The sequence below is a fragment of the Cryptomeria japonica genome, chromosome 11 (assembly GCF_030272615.1).
Source record: "Cryptomeria japonica chromosome 11, Sugi_1.0, whole genome shotgun sequence".
Classification (NCBI taxonomy): domain Eukaryota; kingdom Viridiplantae; phylum Streptophyta; class Pinopsida; order Cupressales; family Cupressaceae; genus Cryptomeria; species Cryptomeria japonica.
The window spans coordinates 592,935,493-592,953,519 of record NC_081415.1 but is presented as its reverse complement, the minus strand read 5'-3'; the positions used below and the strand labels follow the sequence as shown (position 1 = coordinate 592,953,519).

The following is an 18,027-nucleotide window of genomic DNA, read 5'->3' as shown; positions in this document are numbered from 1 at the left end:
AATATAACATGTACAATTATTCAGCATAGTTGCAACAAAAAGCAATATGTAACCTGTTTGCAGCTTTTGAAAAATGGATGGTACTAAAAAGATTAGGCACAAGAAGATAGCAATCAGCTTCAGTATCAGTGTCAAGTGGTCAAATTGAGATAAAGGATCCCCGAAACCACTCCAGGAGCCCGTAGCAGTTTCCTTTCAGGATCTATGCATCCATTTGGAAAGAGACTCTGACTACAGACAATGAATCTTTTTGCACATGTTTTACACGAATTGGATGACCAGGTTGAGCATGTTTTGATGTTTGCTAGGTGGCATATAGTAGCCAAGATACTGAATGAGTTCAGTGTACCTGTACCAACCAGGTCACAATAAAGTATGTCTTCAATCCCCAAGTTGCAATGCTGCTGGTATAGATTACAGGCAACAAGAAATCAATTGCTTGCCACGAGGTGAAGATTTCAATTTTGAAAAACAGAAACATTGAGGCTACTGTCCTTGACTTCTTTGGCATTGCAGGAGTTTGGGTAGAAAATTTTGAACCAGAGGAATGTCCACATCATTAATTATGACAAGCCCTTGGCTTTGAACACCCCCAAGAACTTACTACGTGACAACAAGGTTCTGAAGGGAATGGAGATGTTTCTGCATGGCTGAAATAGTTCTCAGCTTTCTCTGAAAAACTTTGTCGCATGTCCTATACTGCAGCTATTTTGAGCTTCTTATTCTGCTTATATATCCCTAGCAAGCAGCAAGAGCTTCTTAGCATGCCTTTGGCAGTCACGTAAAGAGGGTAAATTTGTTAATGATTCTGGTGTGATGTATTAGTGACATGAAAGCCAGATCATTCTCAGGATTTGAAGCTATCCACAGTCTTAGATATTTGGTAAATTTTTCTGATTTCCCTTGTGTGCTTGAGGATTGGAATAAGTGTTGGCGATGGAGTGAAATAGCTAGCAGAGATGTCACCTTGAGGCATGCAGACACAATGGTTTTGTTCCTCAGAACACCAATCTAGTGAGAACCAAACCATGATTCCTAATTGATACAGTAGCCATTTTGTTCTTCCTCCACTGTTTCAATTCTCATTGATGGTGTGGCATAATGAGGCTGCTGGAGAATACCACAAGAATTTGAACAGAAAGAAGTTTAAATGCATGGTGATTTCCAAGCAGACAAACTGCTATTGCGTTAAGTTGAGAGTATGTTTTGTTGAGTCATGAAGACTATATGGTCAAAGTTTCAAACATGTTGGAGGAGTGAGACCACAAATTTGATGTTTACTCTAAGAATGTTGAACCATAAGCACATTGCCAAGTATTGTGTAGCAGAACTGATAAAATAATATTTCAACAGTTGCAATCTATCATATCTAACAAGCTTCTTACCTCTATAGTATCTGAGTAGAGTGCTGACTAACAAGTCCATTGAATGGGACTAAGGTGGAGATGTAGTTGAACAACATCCTCGAAAACCTTTGATATGAACTAAAGAAGAGTTTATTGGATAAGGATAGAAATCCCCCACTGATGCCTATCAATAATTATGGCTTAGGTGTTTTTTGAGTCCATTCAAGACAATGCTATGGACCATTGGAATCATGAAGGGCAGACCATGTCCTGTATCAGATACAAAGGGCAAATGGTGTTAACAGGAATGAGGTTCTGACCATCAACAGGTGTTTAAGGAAAGGCTCTGTAATTGCATGATAATATGCAATGTGTCAAGATGGTCAGGAGGTGTTGAAGAGCAGAGAGAATAGTGCGAGGGGGAAAGCACAAAAAGAGTGCAGAATGTGGGAACTGAAGCCTACAGGAGGGTGTGGAGTTATAACTTGTTCAATGACAGGTCAAAGGCACAGCTAGAGTTCAAGGGCACAGATGGAGTTCAAGAAGACTTAAGGCAGCTGTATGCAGCCCATATGTTAGCATATCGCATTCGTAAGTGAGATAACAAACAAATTAATTTAGGGAAATAAAACTCTACTTGCAAATGTTAACACCAAAGTCGAACATAATTCTAAATGAATTCCTGAATTTACACTCTATAGATCTAGAATACACTGTATTTTCACTCCGATTCATTCATTTTCTACATGACAATTAATCCTTAAGAGATGCAAAAAATATAATATATTGAAAGTACCTCACATAATCAACAATATCATACTCATCCCCTCTACTCTGTCTTTCCCTAGCCCCTAAGATTTGAGGTCACTCACAAACCCATAGCAACTCTTGGTTGGCACTTACACCTACACTACACCCATCCTTCATATAACTTATTATTCGGAACTATATTCAGAAGATTCATATGTATAAACTATAAAGCAAATATTTGATTCACATTTTAACTAATGAATCAACAAACTCTACAACTTGACATGACGAACTTCAGTTCCTATAACATACTTTCTTGGTTATTCCTTTTCTAGAAGAGACAAGAAGTTAATAAAGAGAGAATTCATCGTTGGCATGAGCACAGACCTATTGTTTGTCATCTATTCAAGACAGCTACCAAACTACAAGTTGAAGTAAAAAACATAATTGAAATCACATACCATAAACAACAAAAGATATAGAAAATCAAAATATTAATGAAATGTCCCCTTTTTAGCTTGTTCCTATCTTGATCGGTTTAGCCTATCTCGTAGGCTAAGGCAGTTGGTTAGAGGGTCTCAGTTATCAGAGCAGGAGGCTTATTCCCATCCAAAGTTCAGGTTTCGCCTTCGTTGGACTCAATTCTGCATACTTACTATTTATAGTAAGTCAATGGTTGATAGAGAGGGACCTTTACTATTTTTAGTAAGGCAGTGGGATGCTCAGTGGAAACAATGGTTGACCTCCAGGTTCAGACAGGAAAGAGAAATAATGAGTATTTATGGAGTTATGATATTTTAATTATTAATAAAATAATACTTTATTGATAATTAATCATTTAAGGCATATTATAAAGTTTTTATTTGCACTTTATATTCGATGGGGCCTTGACCCTTCATTTAAATGATTAACAGTGCAATTAATTAATTATGCTTTGGAGGCCAAATATTAAAGCATTTAATATTGACAATGTGCAAATATTTAATATTATTAAATGTTGGGGAAAGAATCTTCTAGATGGGTCAACCTCTTCTTGGAGAGATTATAAAAAGGGAACAGCGAAGGCTATCGAATCATCCAGATTTGATATTTGCTTTGATATGCTTGTTGTGGAGAAGCCTTGGGTTTCTGCAGCTTACTTGGTCTTTGGGAACAAAAACTCCCTTAGAGCAGCATAACTAAGGTGGTGAGATATCCTCCGAAGGGTTACAGATTGGAGAGGATAAATCAGTCCTTTCATCAGTGCCAGAATTGATGACCAAGGGTCAATTTTGTGATTAGCTCGACTTGGAGTTGGAGATAGCTCTGCATTTCAGTTGTGGAGGTCATTAGGAATTTGCATTTGCAAGTGGGAGAATAAATTATAAGTCTGATTTTTAAATTACAGCATATATGTTGCCATTAGAAACCACGATTTTGTTTGTAGCTTACTCAGTTGGCATCGATTTCACAAGGCACTTGCAGCGCATCATTCTAAGAGGCCAAGCAATGATTTAAATACAAATTGACGGAGGTTACAGGCTGCTATCTTTATATCAGAGATCTGATTTCCAGAAACAGGGGTGGCTAGCAAAGGAGGGCGATTTCCAGCAAGAGGGCACAATCAACTCCAAATTAATTTGTAAGGAGTTGTTAGATGGTGAGAAGGCTGGGCGCTACATCCTGGGAGGCAATTTCATTGTGAACAAGAAGAATCGAAATTATATGTCTTAACAGCCATCACTTCCAGGTTTGCTACTGTAGGAGTTCATATCAGACTTTGGCATTGTTTCAAGGCATAATTGTAAAGCCAAGAGCCTTGGCTATCATATTAGCATTGAACTCAAATTGTCATTCTTTTTAGGATCAATAAGCTACATGCCAAATGCTTGATGAAATCTTCATGTTGAATAGAATGATAGTATGCATGCCAATTGTTCGACAAAATGTCCATTGGCTGTAGGTGTTCATTTTACTTGTAAAATTCATTTACATGCATTTGAAAAGTCAAAGGAAAGTTGCTTTTGCATCTAGCTCATTGCTTAGTCGTTGTAGTGTTAATTGCAAGCATTCAAATTATATTCCATGTCCATTTAAGCCAACAAAACCGACTGAAAACTACAGACCAGCGTACATAGAGGTTGCACAAGAAGTGTTTCACAATATTCCTTGAAGGCTTAGACAGCAAATTCACATCTAAACAGCAAGGGTCTACTACAGTGGTATCAAAGTGGTTTCTTACCATCATTTGGGTTTAAATCAGATTGTTAATGCAACCAAGTGACAGGGAAAGAAGGTATTATTAGAGGGAAGCACGAAAAACTTGGCAACCACCACAAGTACCTGAAGAAAAAATAGTATCTAGGTTGATTGTGACTCATCAAGAGTCATCTTCTGGGAATACGGAACAAGTTGCAGGCATGGGTGATAGAAGGGAGAACAGACCACCACAAGATGAAGCCAGAGAAGTGAGGGAAACCATGAGAGGATTACAAGATGGACAACAGCGTATAGTTGATACATTGCAGCAGCTCACCATAGCCATACAACACTTGGCTAATCCTAGAAGACAGAATAATGAGTAGGAGGATAATAGGAGTGTGATTGAGAATCCCAGGGCTCGTAGGACTCCTACGCACACCATTGATCGGCCTACCAAGCCAACTTTCTTGAGGAATGAACTAGAAAGAGGAGGTGTTGGGGAAGATGATGATGCGATATTTGCTAATAATGTCATGACAGTGCATGATGAGTGGAGTTTACTAACCCCTGAGGTGAGGGAACATTTAAACTTTGACCGCTACATGAGTCAAAGGAGGGAGCACGCTAGAGCTAGACAGGACAGAAGACCAAGGAATCAGAACAAGGATTTGAAATATGCTACCAGTAAACTTACCTGTTGATGTATTTTTTTATGCGCAGTCTAACACAGAATAAAATACCCGAAAGTATCTTATCCTCTCTTGAACAAAATTACTAAAATGCTAAAGATTAGCTTAAGGATCACTTGAGACAACTCCAAGGTTCTTAAATGTCGGGTCACGACATGTGGATAAGCTCGTTGGTTTGATGTGATTATGTTGGAATCACAAGGGGACTTACGTTGAATTGTTGAATGCTTGAATCACTGGAACTTAGATCCTAACTACATACTTGGAGAATAAAGAAAGAGCAAAAGATATAGGGTTTGAGGAGACTACACTATTCCTAAGAATGCAAGAGAAGAGTGAATGATTCGATGGAATCCTACTAGGCGAGGTCTCACCATCAAACTGAACAATTTGACACTAACTCAGTGCAATCTTATAAGGTGCAATTCAAAGATGTTCAAATCATTATCATCAAACATTGATTACCATTCAAGTTAATGCATAAGCAATGGATATATAACAATTTGAAGTTAAGCTCATATCATTCCAGTTGACAACACAAGGATCACTTACAATTAGCAAGAGGCTAGTGGTATGGACTAAACGGATTCCATACAAATGCATTCAACAAATTCCTCCAATCAATCTAATCAACATGAAAGCAAATGAGTTGAGAAGTAGAGACCATGCAACTTGTTGAAATAACATATCAATTCACCATAACTTCAATGAAATCATATGCTCTTTACAACAAGATTTTGGCAACAATCTTTGCCTTCTCCTAATCTAACTTCTACTCTAATTGCTATCTGCTAATGAAATATTCTCTATTCTATTCTTCTATTCTATTACTATTGACTATTAATTATCAACCTTTACAAATGAAGAGCTTGAGCTTTATATAGAGAGCTCATTTAACAATGAATGGCCTGGATTGATTTGAGATCAATGGCCGAGACTTTACAATGAAACCCTGATTAGGGTTTGTTACAACAAACCTTCCGACCAATGAAATAATTACAATGCTTTGACAAATGTCATCTTTAGAATATTCGACCAAAAAAATAGTGGGGGTAGGTATGTCGAAGTTTGCGCCCCCATGGATGAGCCTGGTTCGTTGCATCTGGACATGTTAACGTAGAATTCTTCTAGTCAGTGGAATAGTGACTAGGACGCCACCTCAATCTACACTTGTACTTGGTAAATCATCATGAAGGAACGTTGAGCAATATCTCTTGATACTCAACATTATCCGGTGTGCTCAATGTGATGATGATCAGAAGCATCGTTATGATCTAGCAAACTTTGATCAACTCTTTTGAAACTATCCGTTTCGTCGATCATATTTGGTGTAGACTGTGTGATGTTCTTGATTGATCCTCCTTGCTCATGATACACTTGGTGGGATTAGACTCCTCAATGTACTAGCTTTGATTCTTGGATTCCCGAAGGGAATTCAAGATTGTAAAACATTCTTTCATCATGTAAGTTATCTTTCCTTCTGACTAATGCCTTGACCTTGATTTCATGACTCAAGCCTGATATTGATGTTTTTGCAGTTCGTATCTTCATCCTTTATTACCTACAAAATAAACAAAGATAGTATTAAACACACATGGATAGGTTTCACAAACCTACAATTTGGTATACCCTCAAAACGATGATGAGATGGTGATTATATCTTTCATTTCCATATCTGATTTTGAAATGCTCCAAGGTCTGAGTCACATGTTTGAGATCTCATTCCACCTTTTATATGCAAATGTAGGGTTGATTACACAAAGATTCTGATCTGAAAATGCCTTTAAAATCAGAATAATGATCTTCAAATTGATTCCATTCTCCTTGTCACTGTGTTTGATCAATGAAATGATCAAATCTTCTTTCCAAAATCGCTGTTATAGGTGAGTTCGCCTCCTTTGTAGATTAATGTTTGATAAGTAATGATCAATTCTTCAATCAAAATCGCTGTTCTGGAAAGAAAATTGTGATTTTCAGAGATGTGGTTATGAATATTGAATTGATTTCGTCCTTCTTACAAATGTGCAATGATCAAATTCGCTTTGCTCGTGTAGACAAATTTGCCCTCAAAATTGTGAATTCAGAGATGAAAATCTGAATGTTGAATTGATCTTGCCCTTCAAGTTTGTATCTTCAGTGATGCAGATCTGAATGTTAATCTCCAACTTATTTTTCCTCTTCACAAATGTGTAATGATCAGGTTCGCTTTGCTAATCTGAATATTGATCTTCAAATTGATGTCTTCTTCACAATCACTGATGTAGAAGAAGTTTGCCTTACAAATCTGAATGTTGTCTCATGTAGTTCGCTGTCTTTAAATTTTAGAGCAGCCTGCTTTATTTGATTGTTTTGATTGATGCTTAGAATGCAGGTCACCACTCTTCTTATATAGGCGCTGGGGTTGAAAGTGTGTCTCTCCATTTTAAACTTCTTAGGCGACTTACATTTTGAACATTTTAATTTGCATTTCTTTGGAGGCCGACTTTGCATCATTTAAAAATAAAACTTCTAATTTCTTGATCTTTCATCTTTGGTGGCTTTTAGGGAGACCATTGCACCTTACTTACCAAATTGAATTTTCTAAGCATCATTGCATGTAATGATCAAGGCGGCATTTCATGGCACCATTGCATGCAATGATCAAGTTGGAAATTTAGGATACCATTGCAACTTTTCAGCAAATCGGATTTTTGAGATATCATTTCAAGATTATACTAAGGCGGCATTTTGGGGGATCATTGCAATTCAACACATAGGCGGCCTTTTAGGATCCCAATGCAATCAAACCTTTAGATAGTCTTTTGAGATGATCATTGCAACTTTTGATGAAGATGGCAATTAGAGATAGCATTGCAAGTTAAGCTTTTTGGTGGAAATTTGAAGGAGCATTGCATGTTTAACTTGAGGCGGCTTTTGAAGACATCATTGCATGTTGAGATCATGGCGGCAATTTAGCTCACCTTTGCACTTTGAACATCTTGGTGGCTTTTGAGGGGATCATTGCAAGTTGAGATCAAGTCGGATTTTTAAGACGCCATTGCAACTAAACTTCATGGCGGAAATTTGGATGACCTTTACAAGTATTGATTGTGGCGGCATTTCACGACGCCATTGCATTTAAACATCTTGGTGGCTACTTGGAGGAGCTTTGTATCTTCATACCTTGGCGGCATTTGGAGGCACCATTGCAACTTCATATCAAATCGGGCTTCTTTGTGACCATTGCAACTTTTGCTTGAAGGGGAAGATTTGAAGTAGCTTTGTATCTCAATCTCCAAGTTGAATTCTCGACTTCTTTGCAATTTCATGTTTACCATTGCAATCAAACCTTAGATTGGCTTTTCACACCACCTTTGCAACTAGACATCAAATCGGCGTTTTAGGGGGTCATAGCAACTCAACACCTAGGCGGCATATCAAGACCCCATTGCAAGTAGATCAAGATAACGGAATTTATTTATTTTTTATGACCTTTGCATGTAATACTTGGATCGGCTTTTTGAAGGAGCATTGCAAGTTAAGATTAAGACGGCTTTTAGGGATACCTTTGCAAGAATTGTTTCTTGGCGGCAATTAGAGGCACCATTGCAAGTCATTACCTTGGTGGCATTTTGAGACCCCATTGCAACTCATTCTTGAAGTCGTATTTTCAAATCACCATTGCAATCTCATCATCAAGTCGGAATTTTGGAGGAAGCATTGCAATTCAACCACCAAGGCGGATTTTAGGAAGACCTTTGTAATATTTGACCAAGGCGGCTTTTTAAGACCCCTTTGCACCTCAACGCCAGGTCGGTTTTCAAAGGTACCTTTGCAAGTTGAAATCTGATCAACCAGCCAGCTTTGTAATTCACTTCTTAGTTTGCCAACTAGACGACCTTTGCGATCCATTTGCATCCCAAAGATTCATCAAGATTTTGAGACTATGTTTGGCAAATTTTCAAATCTTGATTCAATACTTCATCCTTCGGTCATCTAAGGCTCCTTTGCACTAGATCTTGATGTAGTTGAGACAAATTTTCATTCACATTCCTCATGCTCTTTTCAAACCCTCATTGACCTAAGCCAAGAGATTTCGATAGTTCCACCTTTGTTACATAACTCTTAACTCATGAGTATCATCCTTAGTCATGGTGATTGGAATTGCTCTAGAATAAGGGAATCCATTTGAAGATAATGTTGTACCTTACTTTATCCTGAAGAGAGAGACTTGATCCACCCCGAAGTATTACATGTAAGAGGCTAATAGCAAAGACACGACAACACTAAGACAACTAAGCTAAGGCAACTAACCTAGAAAATGAAAAAGAGTGGGGGTCCCATTTGCAATGGGGCAATGTGTGAATACGTCACAACATTACCCACCATCATTACAGGAGGCAATGAAGAAGGCTAGAAGTATGGAGTTCGCAGCCCCAAAAAGCAAGAGTTCGCATAAAGATGTTCCTTCTCCCAGCAATGAGAGTCCTCAACAATTTGCTGATAAGAAAAAGAAATCAGCAACCATGGTGGATGAGGAGACATGGGAGGAGTTAAGGAAAAAGAAACTGTGTTTTTGGTGCAAGGAGCATTACAGCAAAGAGCATGACTGACTTTTGAGGCCTAAGGGCAAGGCAAATCGTATAATGTGGGCATACTATGAGGATTCTGATTCTGAAATTTCAGATCAGCAAACTGCTTCAGGGGATGATCAGGGTGGAAAAGCTTCAACAGAGTTTGGGCCTGATGGGAATCTATCTCCTATGGCATTATTGTTGTGTTTATATCTCTTTCAAGCATTGTATTACCATTTAGCATCAAAAAATACAAACCAAACCAAACACTCCCTTCCCTGGTCAAAGAAAAAATCAGACAAGAAAACAAACCAAAATTCCGAAAATTCAGTCCAGTTTTCAGCTCAGTTGGAAAAGGGATCTTTCAAGTTATGTCAACATTGGACAAGGTATGGAAATTGAAAGATGAAACCAAAGAGAATATAGTGCAGGGCAGAAAGACTGATGCTTAAGGTAAAATATTGAAGGCTGATATCAAGAGATTGGAGCTGCAGGAAGGTGAGGAAATGGGAATGATAGAAGCATTAACAGGACTACAGTTGGATGAAGTCAATAAAAAGCTAAACTATGATCCCACTAATATCCCTGACTCTACTGATGAGGAAGAAGGTATGAAGGCTTAGGAGATAATTTTGAGTTTGGCACCTGTGGTGATCTAGGCTACTTGGCTGAAATGACTCATCGCCAACTTATACCAAATCTTGTAACTACTTTATGTATTATGAATGATTAGTGACCATCTTACCAACTGGAGCTGGGCCTTCCAATGGTACTAATCAAGCTTCTTTCCGGACTATTATGTGATTTGCTTTTACAGAGGTTATGCTTCCTAGCTCCCAAAGGAAATAGAGTGGCTGACTGAATTTTTATAGAGCCATTTCTAGTTTAAATTCATATGTTTAATGAAGCTCATATGATGTAATGGAAATCTATTTGAAAAACAATAGTACTTGTATAGTTTAACCATTATTTATAACAGCTCTCCAATAAGTTGTTGATTTATCACAATTTGGTTTGTGGTTATTATATATTTGTCAGACATGCATCTCCTTTTTTATGGGCCTTATCCTAAAAAATTTGTGTGAGGCAGTGATCTAATCAACATTCAGCTACAGCAGCACCTCACAACCATTTATAATGAATTCAAAGGGTACAAGCCATGCCAATGCTGACACTACACGTTAAGGAGTCTAGGACCAACATGGAGGCAATAATCAACAATCAAAAACATGACACCATAAATGAGAAGAGCAAATTTGAGGCAACTATAACGAAACGTTAAACAACCTTCTCTCAAATCCAACAACAAAACTAATTCCCCACATTATCAGACTAGCCTTTGCTCACTATATCATTTCCACATGAATAAAAGCCGGTACCGCAAACTTAAAGAGAAAACCTAATGATTAGTGCCTAAGAGTGTCCCCAAGTTCAAGAGGATTCCTTTGTTTGGTTGGTTGTTATCAGAGCATCATCAAAATTTATCCCCATGTTGCCATGCCTCTTAACATATTTGGTGAAGGAAGAGTCATTTGTATGGATGAAGGAAGCAGATGTAATATCAAAAACTTGACAGCATTGTCATTGGCTGGTTGATCACTATCCAAAACAGAACCATTTGAACTTGTCATCAATGCCTGTAACATCATTGGCGTTTAGCATCACAAAAATATACATTTTGACCAGTTTCCGTTGGTTGAAATACGGTAATACCTATTGACAAGGCCATGGCAGTTCAATTTTTTGCTAAGCAATCTTGTATTTAATTTCAGCTTGAAATGATGACTTATTATTTTTGTATAAATACCTCATTATGTGCTTGGTAGTACAAGATTTAAGCATTGCATCTTGAATCACTTTTATAATGCAAGCCTACTATTGGATTAGAGATCTCCAAAACAAATTTTGACTATTAAATGTTTGGGAACATTTTTAACAAAAGTTGGCAAGGCCTCCCAATCTGAAGAAAATTCACCAAAGGATTAGGTTAGGCAAAGTTGCACAGTGGATTGCAATCATGTCTGTAGAAGTTCATATTGAATTAAAGAATCACCTATTCCTAAAATACTAAAACCTTTTCCATATAATTGTAAATCCCTCCATCTTTGTTGCTACAGATTGTACCACTTGCATGCAAGTCCTCCAAGGTTTAATCAGGTGATTGAAATTGACTTCTCATTCCACTTGAATGCACATGAGATTTTTAATGTTTCTTCTAAATATAAAATGAAATCTGCAAATATAGGTTGCATGCAGAAATGGTGTCAAAACACATTAATTAGGACACAGGTTAATCTTAGCAATGGTTATTAGCAGTTGAAGCTCAATAATGAAACATAACAAAATATGATTATACTAATGTATTTTGAACAACATGGAACATTGAGAGAGTTGTACAATAGCCCATCTTATTCAAATCCCTAGCTCATCTATCATGCAACTGCGGTATTAATGAGATCTATTTATTCTCTCCAGTTTTAATCTCCCTTAATATATTTGTCTATGAACCTAGTATATACGCTAAACAAGTGTGAAGAATTAAATCCAAGCCCATAAAATGTTTGCATAAGTATACAACAAGAACTTCAAAGATATAAGGTTGAAATGGAAGCTTGCCAGGAAAGAAACACTTGATATATCAAGTGCCTTTAATTCAATGAGTTCCAAAAGTCGTTCGGGAGTTGAGACCAATATTTCTGGTTTGCATATACTCAACCTGTAAAATAGAAATAATTTTAAGCTTTGTTGGAACTTGAAACAAATGAACCAAAACATCAAACATACCATCAATGCTATTAGATTTCCACAATCCATATACATTGTATGTAGCTTCTGGACTAGATTGTGTATGCAATTTTTATCATCAACATTTCGGATCACACTCCGTGATCCGAAATGTTGATGATAAAAATTGCATACAAAATCTAATCCAGAAGCTACATACAATCAAGCATACTATTCAGTCCTTTTATATGACTATTTGCAGTTACAAATTTGAGTTGATTATTAAAACAACTCTGTTAAGCATTCTGACAATGCTGATAGAAAGTAAAACACTTTCTACCACAACATATATCATATATGGAACAATAAAATCTAGAGTACAAAGATGCACACAAACGCAGAGATCATCGTTGTTAAAACATAAGGATCCTAAGGCTGTTGTACAAACTTTCATCATATATATCATAAAAATCATAGTAAGATTATACAGCATCATAAAATATATTCCAAGGGATTTCCAACCATTTACAATTTTAAACATATCTGTTCTGAAGTGATTAACCATGCGAGACTAGTCTTCCACCTTGTAAAGCCAAGGCGCAATCCTAACAACCCTCGGTAAACAAAACACAGTGAAGAAGAAAGAGTTTGTTCAGAAAGGACCAAAGATGGTAAAAGCAAAAAGTACAGCAAGGTACAATATGAAGTATCTAAAATTGAAACTAAAGCATAGCTCATAAAGATGTTAAAAGAAATCATCCTCCAATAAGTATCTAAAATAAAATGATCAAGCAATAAAACCAAATAAGAAGTGGCTACACCTTATAAAATTTAACATAGTTGCAAAATTCGCCAAGTACTCACAAAACTCACAAGTACTCACAAGCCCACACAGCCAATGAACTACTCACCACATTACTCAACAACAGGTTTTTAAAAGACTTGTGGCAATTTTATCAAGGAAAATGTGTGATTAACCCGCACAAATCGCAACTTTTTTGAAAAAAACTTATCAAAATCACTATAAAATTTAAAAACAATCTGCTTGCTTACAATTAAAAAAAACACTTTATAAATTCATTTATGCCTCCATCCAACATATAATTGGTAGGGCACAAAACAGCTGATTTATGGCATGCAATTTGGAACACGAATCACAAGTTTTCACAAATAATTTTATGATGAATTTTAAAAACATTTTTATAACCAAAAAAGCACCAAACACCTAATTTCATCCTTAGGTGACAAATTGTGAATATGGCATGCCCCATGAAGGTCTGTGGTTATAATGGTCTTAATTTGGGCTGCCCCTTGACCCTCTACTGGGGGCATTGCCCCAGGACCCCCCCTAGGAGCACTGCCCCTCGACCCCATTGGGGTCTCCACTCCCAAATACCCAATACTTATTGGGATCTCTTGTCACATAAGAAACTTGTTTATAATGAAGAGGTGAGAAGGATTGGGATATAACTCCTGAGTATGCTGACTTAGATATTATTATCGCACAACTTGCCAAAAATCTCTTTAGATGAGGCAACTTCTACATATGACATGGCTAGTGTAAGTGGTATTTTAACTCATTTAGAGTTTGAACAAGTTCTTTGGTCTATGATATGTATTAAACTCTAATTTTGATTTATATATGATGGAAATTGGTAATATTTTCTATAAAATTAGTAATGTGTTTTAAAAAATTTGGGCCTGCTAAGTAATCGTTGAGTCCAAGTTTTACAACTATGAAATTTAGTATTTGTTAAGTCATATGATAAGATCAATCAAATCAATTTAAGGACCTCATCAAAATGTACCACTGCAAATGCCAATGGTAAGGAATTGATAAAGAAAAAGGCACTAATCTACATAAGGTCTAGAGTAAAAGAAAAGCTAGCATCCTTGTAAATTACATTTAAAGGGCCGATATAAAACCTGATGGTGTCCTCAACAAAATACCGAAGACTAAGAGAGCTCAGCTGAATAATACTAGTAAGAAACCAGGTAAACTTCTACACAAACATCTAAGGCTAGCAAATCACAATCCTCCAAATCTAGTGCTTTAAGGAATTTAAAGCATCACAATGACATTAATCTTACAACATCATTCTAGTTCACAGGTTGATAGATAAAAACGAGAATAGTACAAATGCCCCCAAAGAAGCTCCTATTGAAGGGTCAGATTAAATTTTAGTTTTAATGGAGCTTCAAAATGAAATATAGCAGAGGTAAGGACAAACTTTGTTCTTAAACATCCTAGAGATGATACAATTTTCTTAAGGGAAGTCTGGTTCATCTAGGCTTCAAAACTGCAAATGAAGCTGAACGGGAGGCTCTTTTAGCTAGCTTAAAAGCAACATATGTAGAAGGATATTGTTCATTAGATGGCAAACGCAACTCCAAGATTGTCATAGAGGCAGTAAAGCAAAAAACATATCCTAATTGGCCATTGCATTCTCTTCTTGTGGAGATCCTCTACAAGCTTAAGAAGTTTCAACAAGTTAATGTATCTCATTTTTACAAGGAAAAATATCAAGTAGCCGACTACCTTGCTAATCTAGGTGTCACTCAAAATCATTTCTCTTCTTTAGAGAGCAAAGATATAGAAGATTGGAATTTGTTAAAGGCCGTTGTAACCTTTGATAAACCCTCTTGAATGCAAAGGTGGTGTATGGATTTTGAGGGATGGAGATGAGTGATTACTGTGATGTCCCCTTCTAGTTGACATCTGTCAGCTGAGTAAACTAGCCTATCACTGACCCTCGTAGGCTGACGAGGTTGGGTAGAGGGTCCTCCAGAGTTTGATCCACCACCTTCAGAGCAAGCACTCCAGGTCTGGTCTTCGTTTGAGGTCTCCAGGACTCCGTTTGAGATACTTTCTATTTTTAGTAGTCCTGCTATTTATAGCCAGTAGGTTGGGCAAGGACAGATTTTGGTTTGGCAGTCTCCAGTTCAGACGGCAGGCATTTCTAATGAATAGAGATATTAATATTTAATTATTTTTAATTAAATATTAAATGGCGAACTTTAATGTTTTAAAAAAAGTTACTTTAAGTTATAACTTAAGTGAGGGTCTATTTCTCATCAAATGGGGCCAGTTTTTTATATTAAATGGAAGATGATTTCTTTTTGACACTTCAATAGTCAAAAATAAATAATAAAAGTTAAAGCATCATTAAAGGCCAAGTAGCACCTCTCTTGGGAATCGCGCCAACCCTAAATGGAGAAGATTAAAGAAGATTTTAGGTCTTCTTTTCATTATGCTAAGTTTTGATATTTTTGTTTGGGGCTCTGAGAGGAGTTTTGGTCTAGGATTTCAGCAGAAGATTCTTCTGCACTGATTAGAGGTATCGGTACAGGAAAACGTGGGATTCTTGTGCAACAGCATCAAAGGTTGTGAAATATCAGCTGATCTTGCTCTTTCAGTTGGTTTTATCCAAAAACCAAGATTGGACAGATTGGAAAGGGGTTTATTAATTTTTATGCAAAAGATTGATTGCAGCCGCAGAGTCAGAACAGAGGCAGGAATAAGTGTGTGACAGATGGGGGTTTTGTGCATGTATAGCTTGCTGATCTGCCGTACCTTTCTTCCTTGAAAAGGTACGATTTTTGCTGAGGAGTCGTCCAAAAATTCCGAAACAAATGCCAGAAGGGACGCCTTGCCAATGTCTTTCCATCGGGCTAACATGCGAGTATTTCAGGTCAGTTTAAAATAAATTGCAGCTTGCTGTCATAAAATTTGTGCATGACCAGCAATAGGAAAATAAGGGTTTTAACAGAATATACTGGTATTTATCAGTTCTTCTCTAGCTTCTTGTTATTTTTATTTGAGTATTAAATAAATGATGAACGGATGTAATGAGGGTTTGATCAGTGTTGTTGAATATAAATTGATTTCCAGCAAATACCATTAGTTGCTTTTTGTGCTTAAGATTGTCAAAATTCTATTTGCTGTCATTATTTGCAAAGAACACACTTGAAACGCAACAGGTTCAGCAAAACATTAGTTGTCTCAGTTGAGGGCCTTTTGAGGTTCTTACAATTACAAGCACCAAAAATATTAGTATTGTCTTCATCATGTTCATTATGATTTAAGGAGGGCAACCCACAATAGCTTAAGGATGAGCCTGTGTCAAGGATCTTAAGGTCCAAGGTCAAATCAATGTTATGCCTACATGCATCTCACATGCGCTCCACCTTGTTAAGAGTGACCACCATTTGCACCTGAGGATAGGGTTTATGCAAGCATACCTTTCAGATGCGCCCCTCTTCCTTTGTATTTCATATTGCACATCATGTAAGTTGGTTAAATATTGATCCAAGGTGGGAGGGATCTCTTTCATAGGTAGCATCTAATTTGTGCAAACAAGCCCCTAAATCCCACCCATGAGGAGAGGTGGATAAAATTTGGCTGTGACATACAACCCCCTTTGAGCATGCATAATTTTGTACAAGGTTAATCCCGCCATACAATTTGCTTGTACAATGGTACCCCTTTTAAACACTCAACCTCAAGCACTTAAAACATGCTTATCAAACCCACTAATGCGAGTTGACCCTCCATTTGCGCCCAAGGAAAAGAGGGGAAATATGAAATTTTCTAAGGCATAGGTTTGTGCATGCTAACCCCCTATATGCGCCCAACATTCATCTTATTGTGCAAAGCCACTCCTCAAGTGCGCTCCATGCAAATTAGTGCAAACAAGGTTCCAAAATGCGCCCAGCACTTACATTGCGCAAATCAAGGTATGAATTCCACTTAAGGCATGCAATTGTACAAGCATGTTGTCAAACTCAGACCTAGTGTTGTGCAAACATGAGTATCAAACCCGCCCACTAGCTGGCGCATACAAATGCTTCCCATGGACTCATGAACAAATTTGTGCATCTAACCTTGCCAAAAGTGCTCAGCATACAGATTATGCATGTACCTAGTATAAATGCGCTATTCACCAAAAGACATGTACCTTGTGCGCTAAACTCCTGCATTCATAAACCTGAAATCCACTTTGGTTTATGCATTTGACCCTCCAAATGCCACCCAAGATGAGAGCAAAGCAGTGCTAATGATCACCTAAAACCCACTCTAAAGATGGATTGTGCAAAGGAACTTGTTAAACCCGCTCTATATTTTGTGCATGCTTGCCTACGAAATGTGCTCTGCACTAGGCCACTCTAAAACCACCACCATTTGTGCATACAAGGTCACAAAACCCACTAAGATGAAGAAGAATGGTCTGAGTCGGCTTGCTCAAGGTAGAAAACAGAGGATTGATTGACTAAACAAATGATTAAATGGCCTAAGTCTGCACACCTTGGTGTAGGATGAAGTTGAGAATAAAGCAAGTTATAAAGGGGTGATCAAAACTTCCAATTCAGACATCTCTCAATTTAATTTGAGGCTTAAATTAAAAGGAACAGGTATGCGACTAAGGCAGAGATCAGGCTTATTGATTTTTGTGATGCTTTATTATTTATTTTACATGTCATTCACAATATGTTTTTGCTTTCTTTCAGCCAATGAGGAGCTCACCAATTCAAGGGAGGCTAGCATCAAGATCATCAACATGATAGAGAGAGCGAGTTAACACCATCATTATCATCAAGATTCAATCACATGAAGGAGGCAAATCAACATCAAGGCATGGTAGAGAGCATCACAACATCAAATCTACTAGCCATGTAACATGAACATCAAGATGGAGAAAAGGCAACATGAGGATGATGAAAGTCCAACAAACTTGAAGATGCAACTTGGAGAGAGAACTTCACAAAGATACAACAATAATGAAG

The 18,027-nt window shown here is 37.3% G+C and overlaps 1 protein-coding gene across 1 annotated transcript in view; it reads right to left on the bottom strand.

Moving 5' to 3' along the window:
* LOC131076330 (ATP-dependent RNA helicase DBP3) overlaps positions 1-18,027 on the bottom strand; it is a 120,553-nt gene that overhangs the window by 80,040 nt on the left and 22,486 nt on the right. Inside the window, exon 4 of the mRNA XM_058013469.2 lies at positions 12,136-12,235. Coding sequence (XP_057869452.1) covers positions 12,136-12,235 — 100 coding nt within the window. The remainder of the gene's footprint in view (positions 1-12,135; positions 12,236-18,027) is intronic.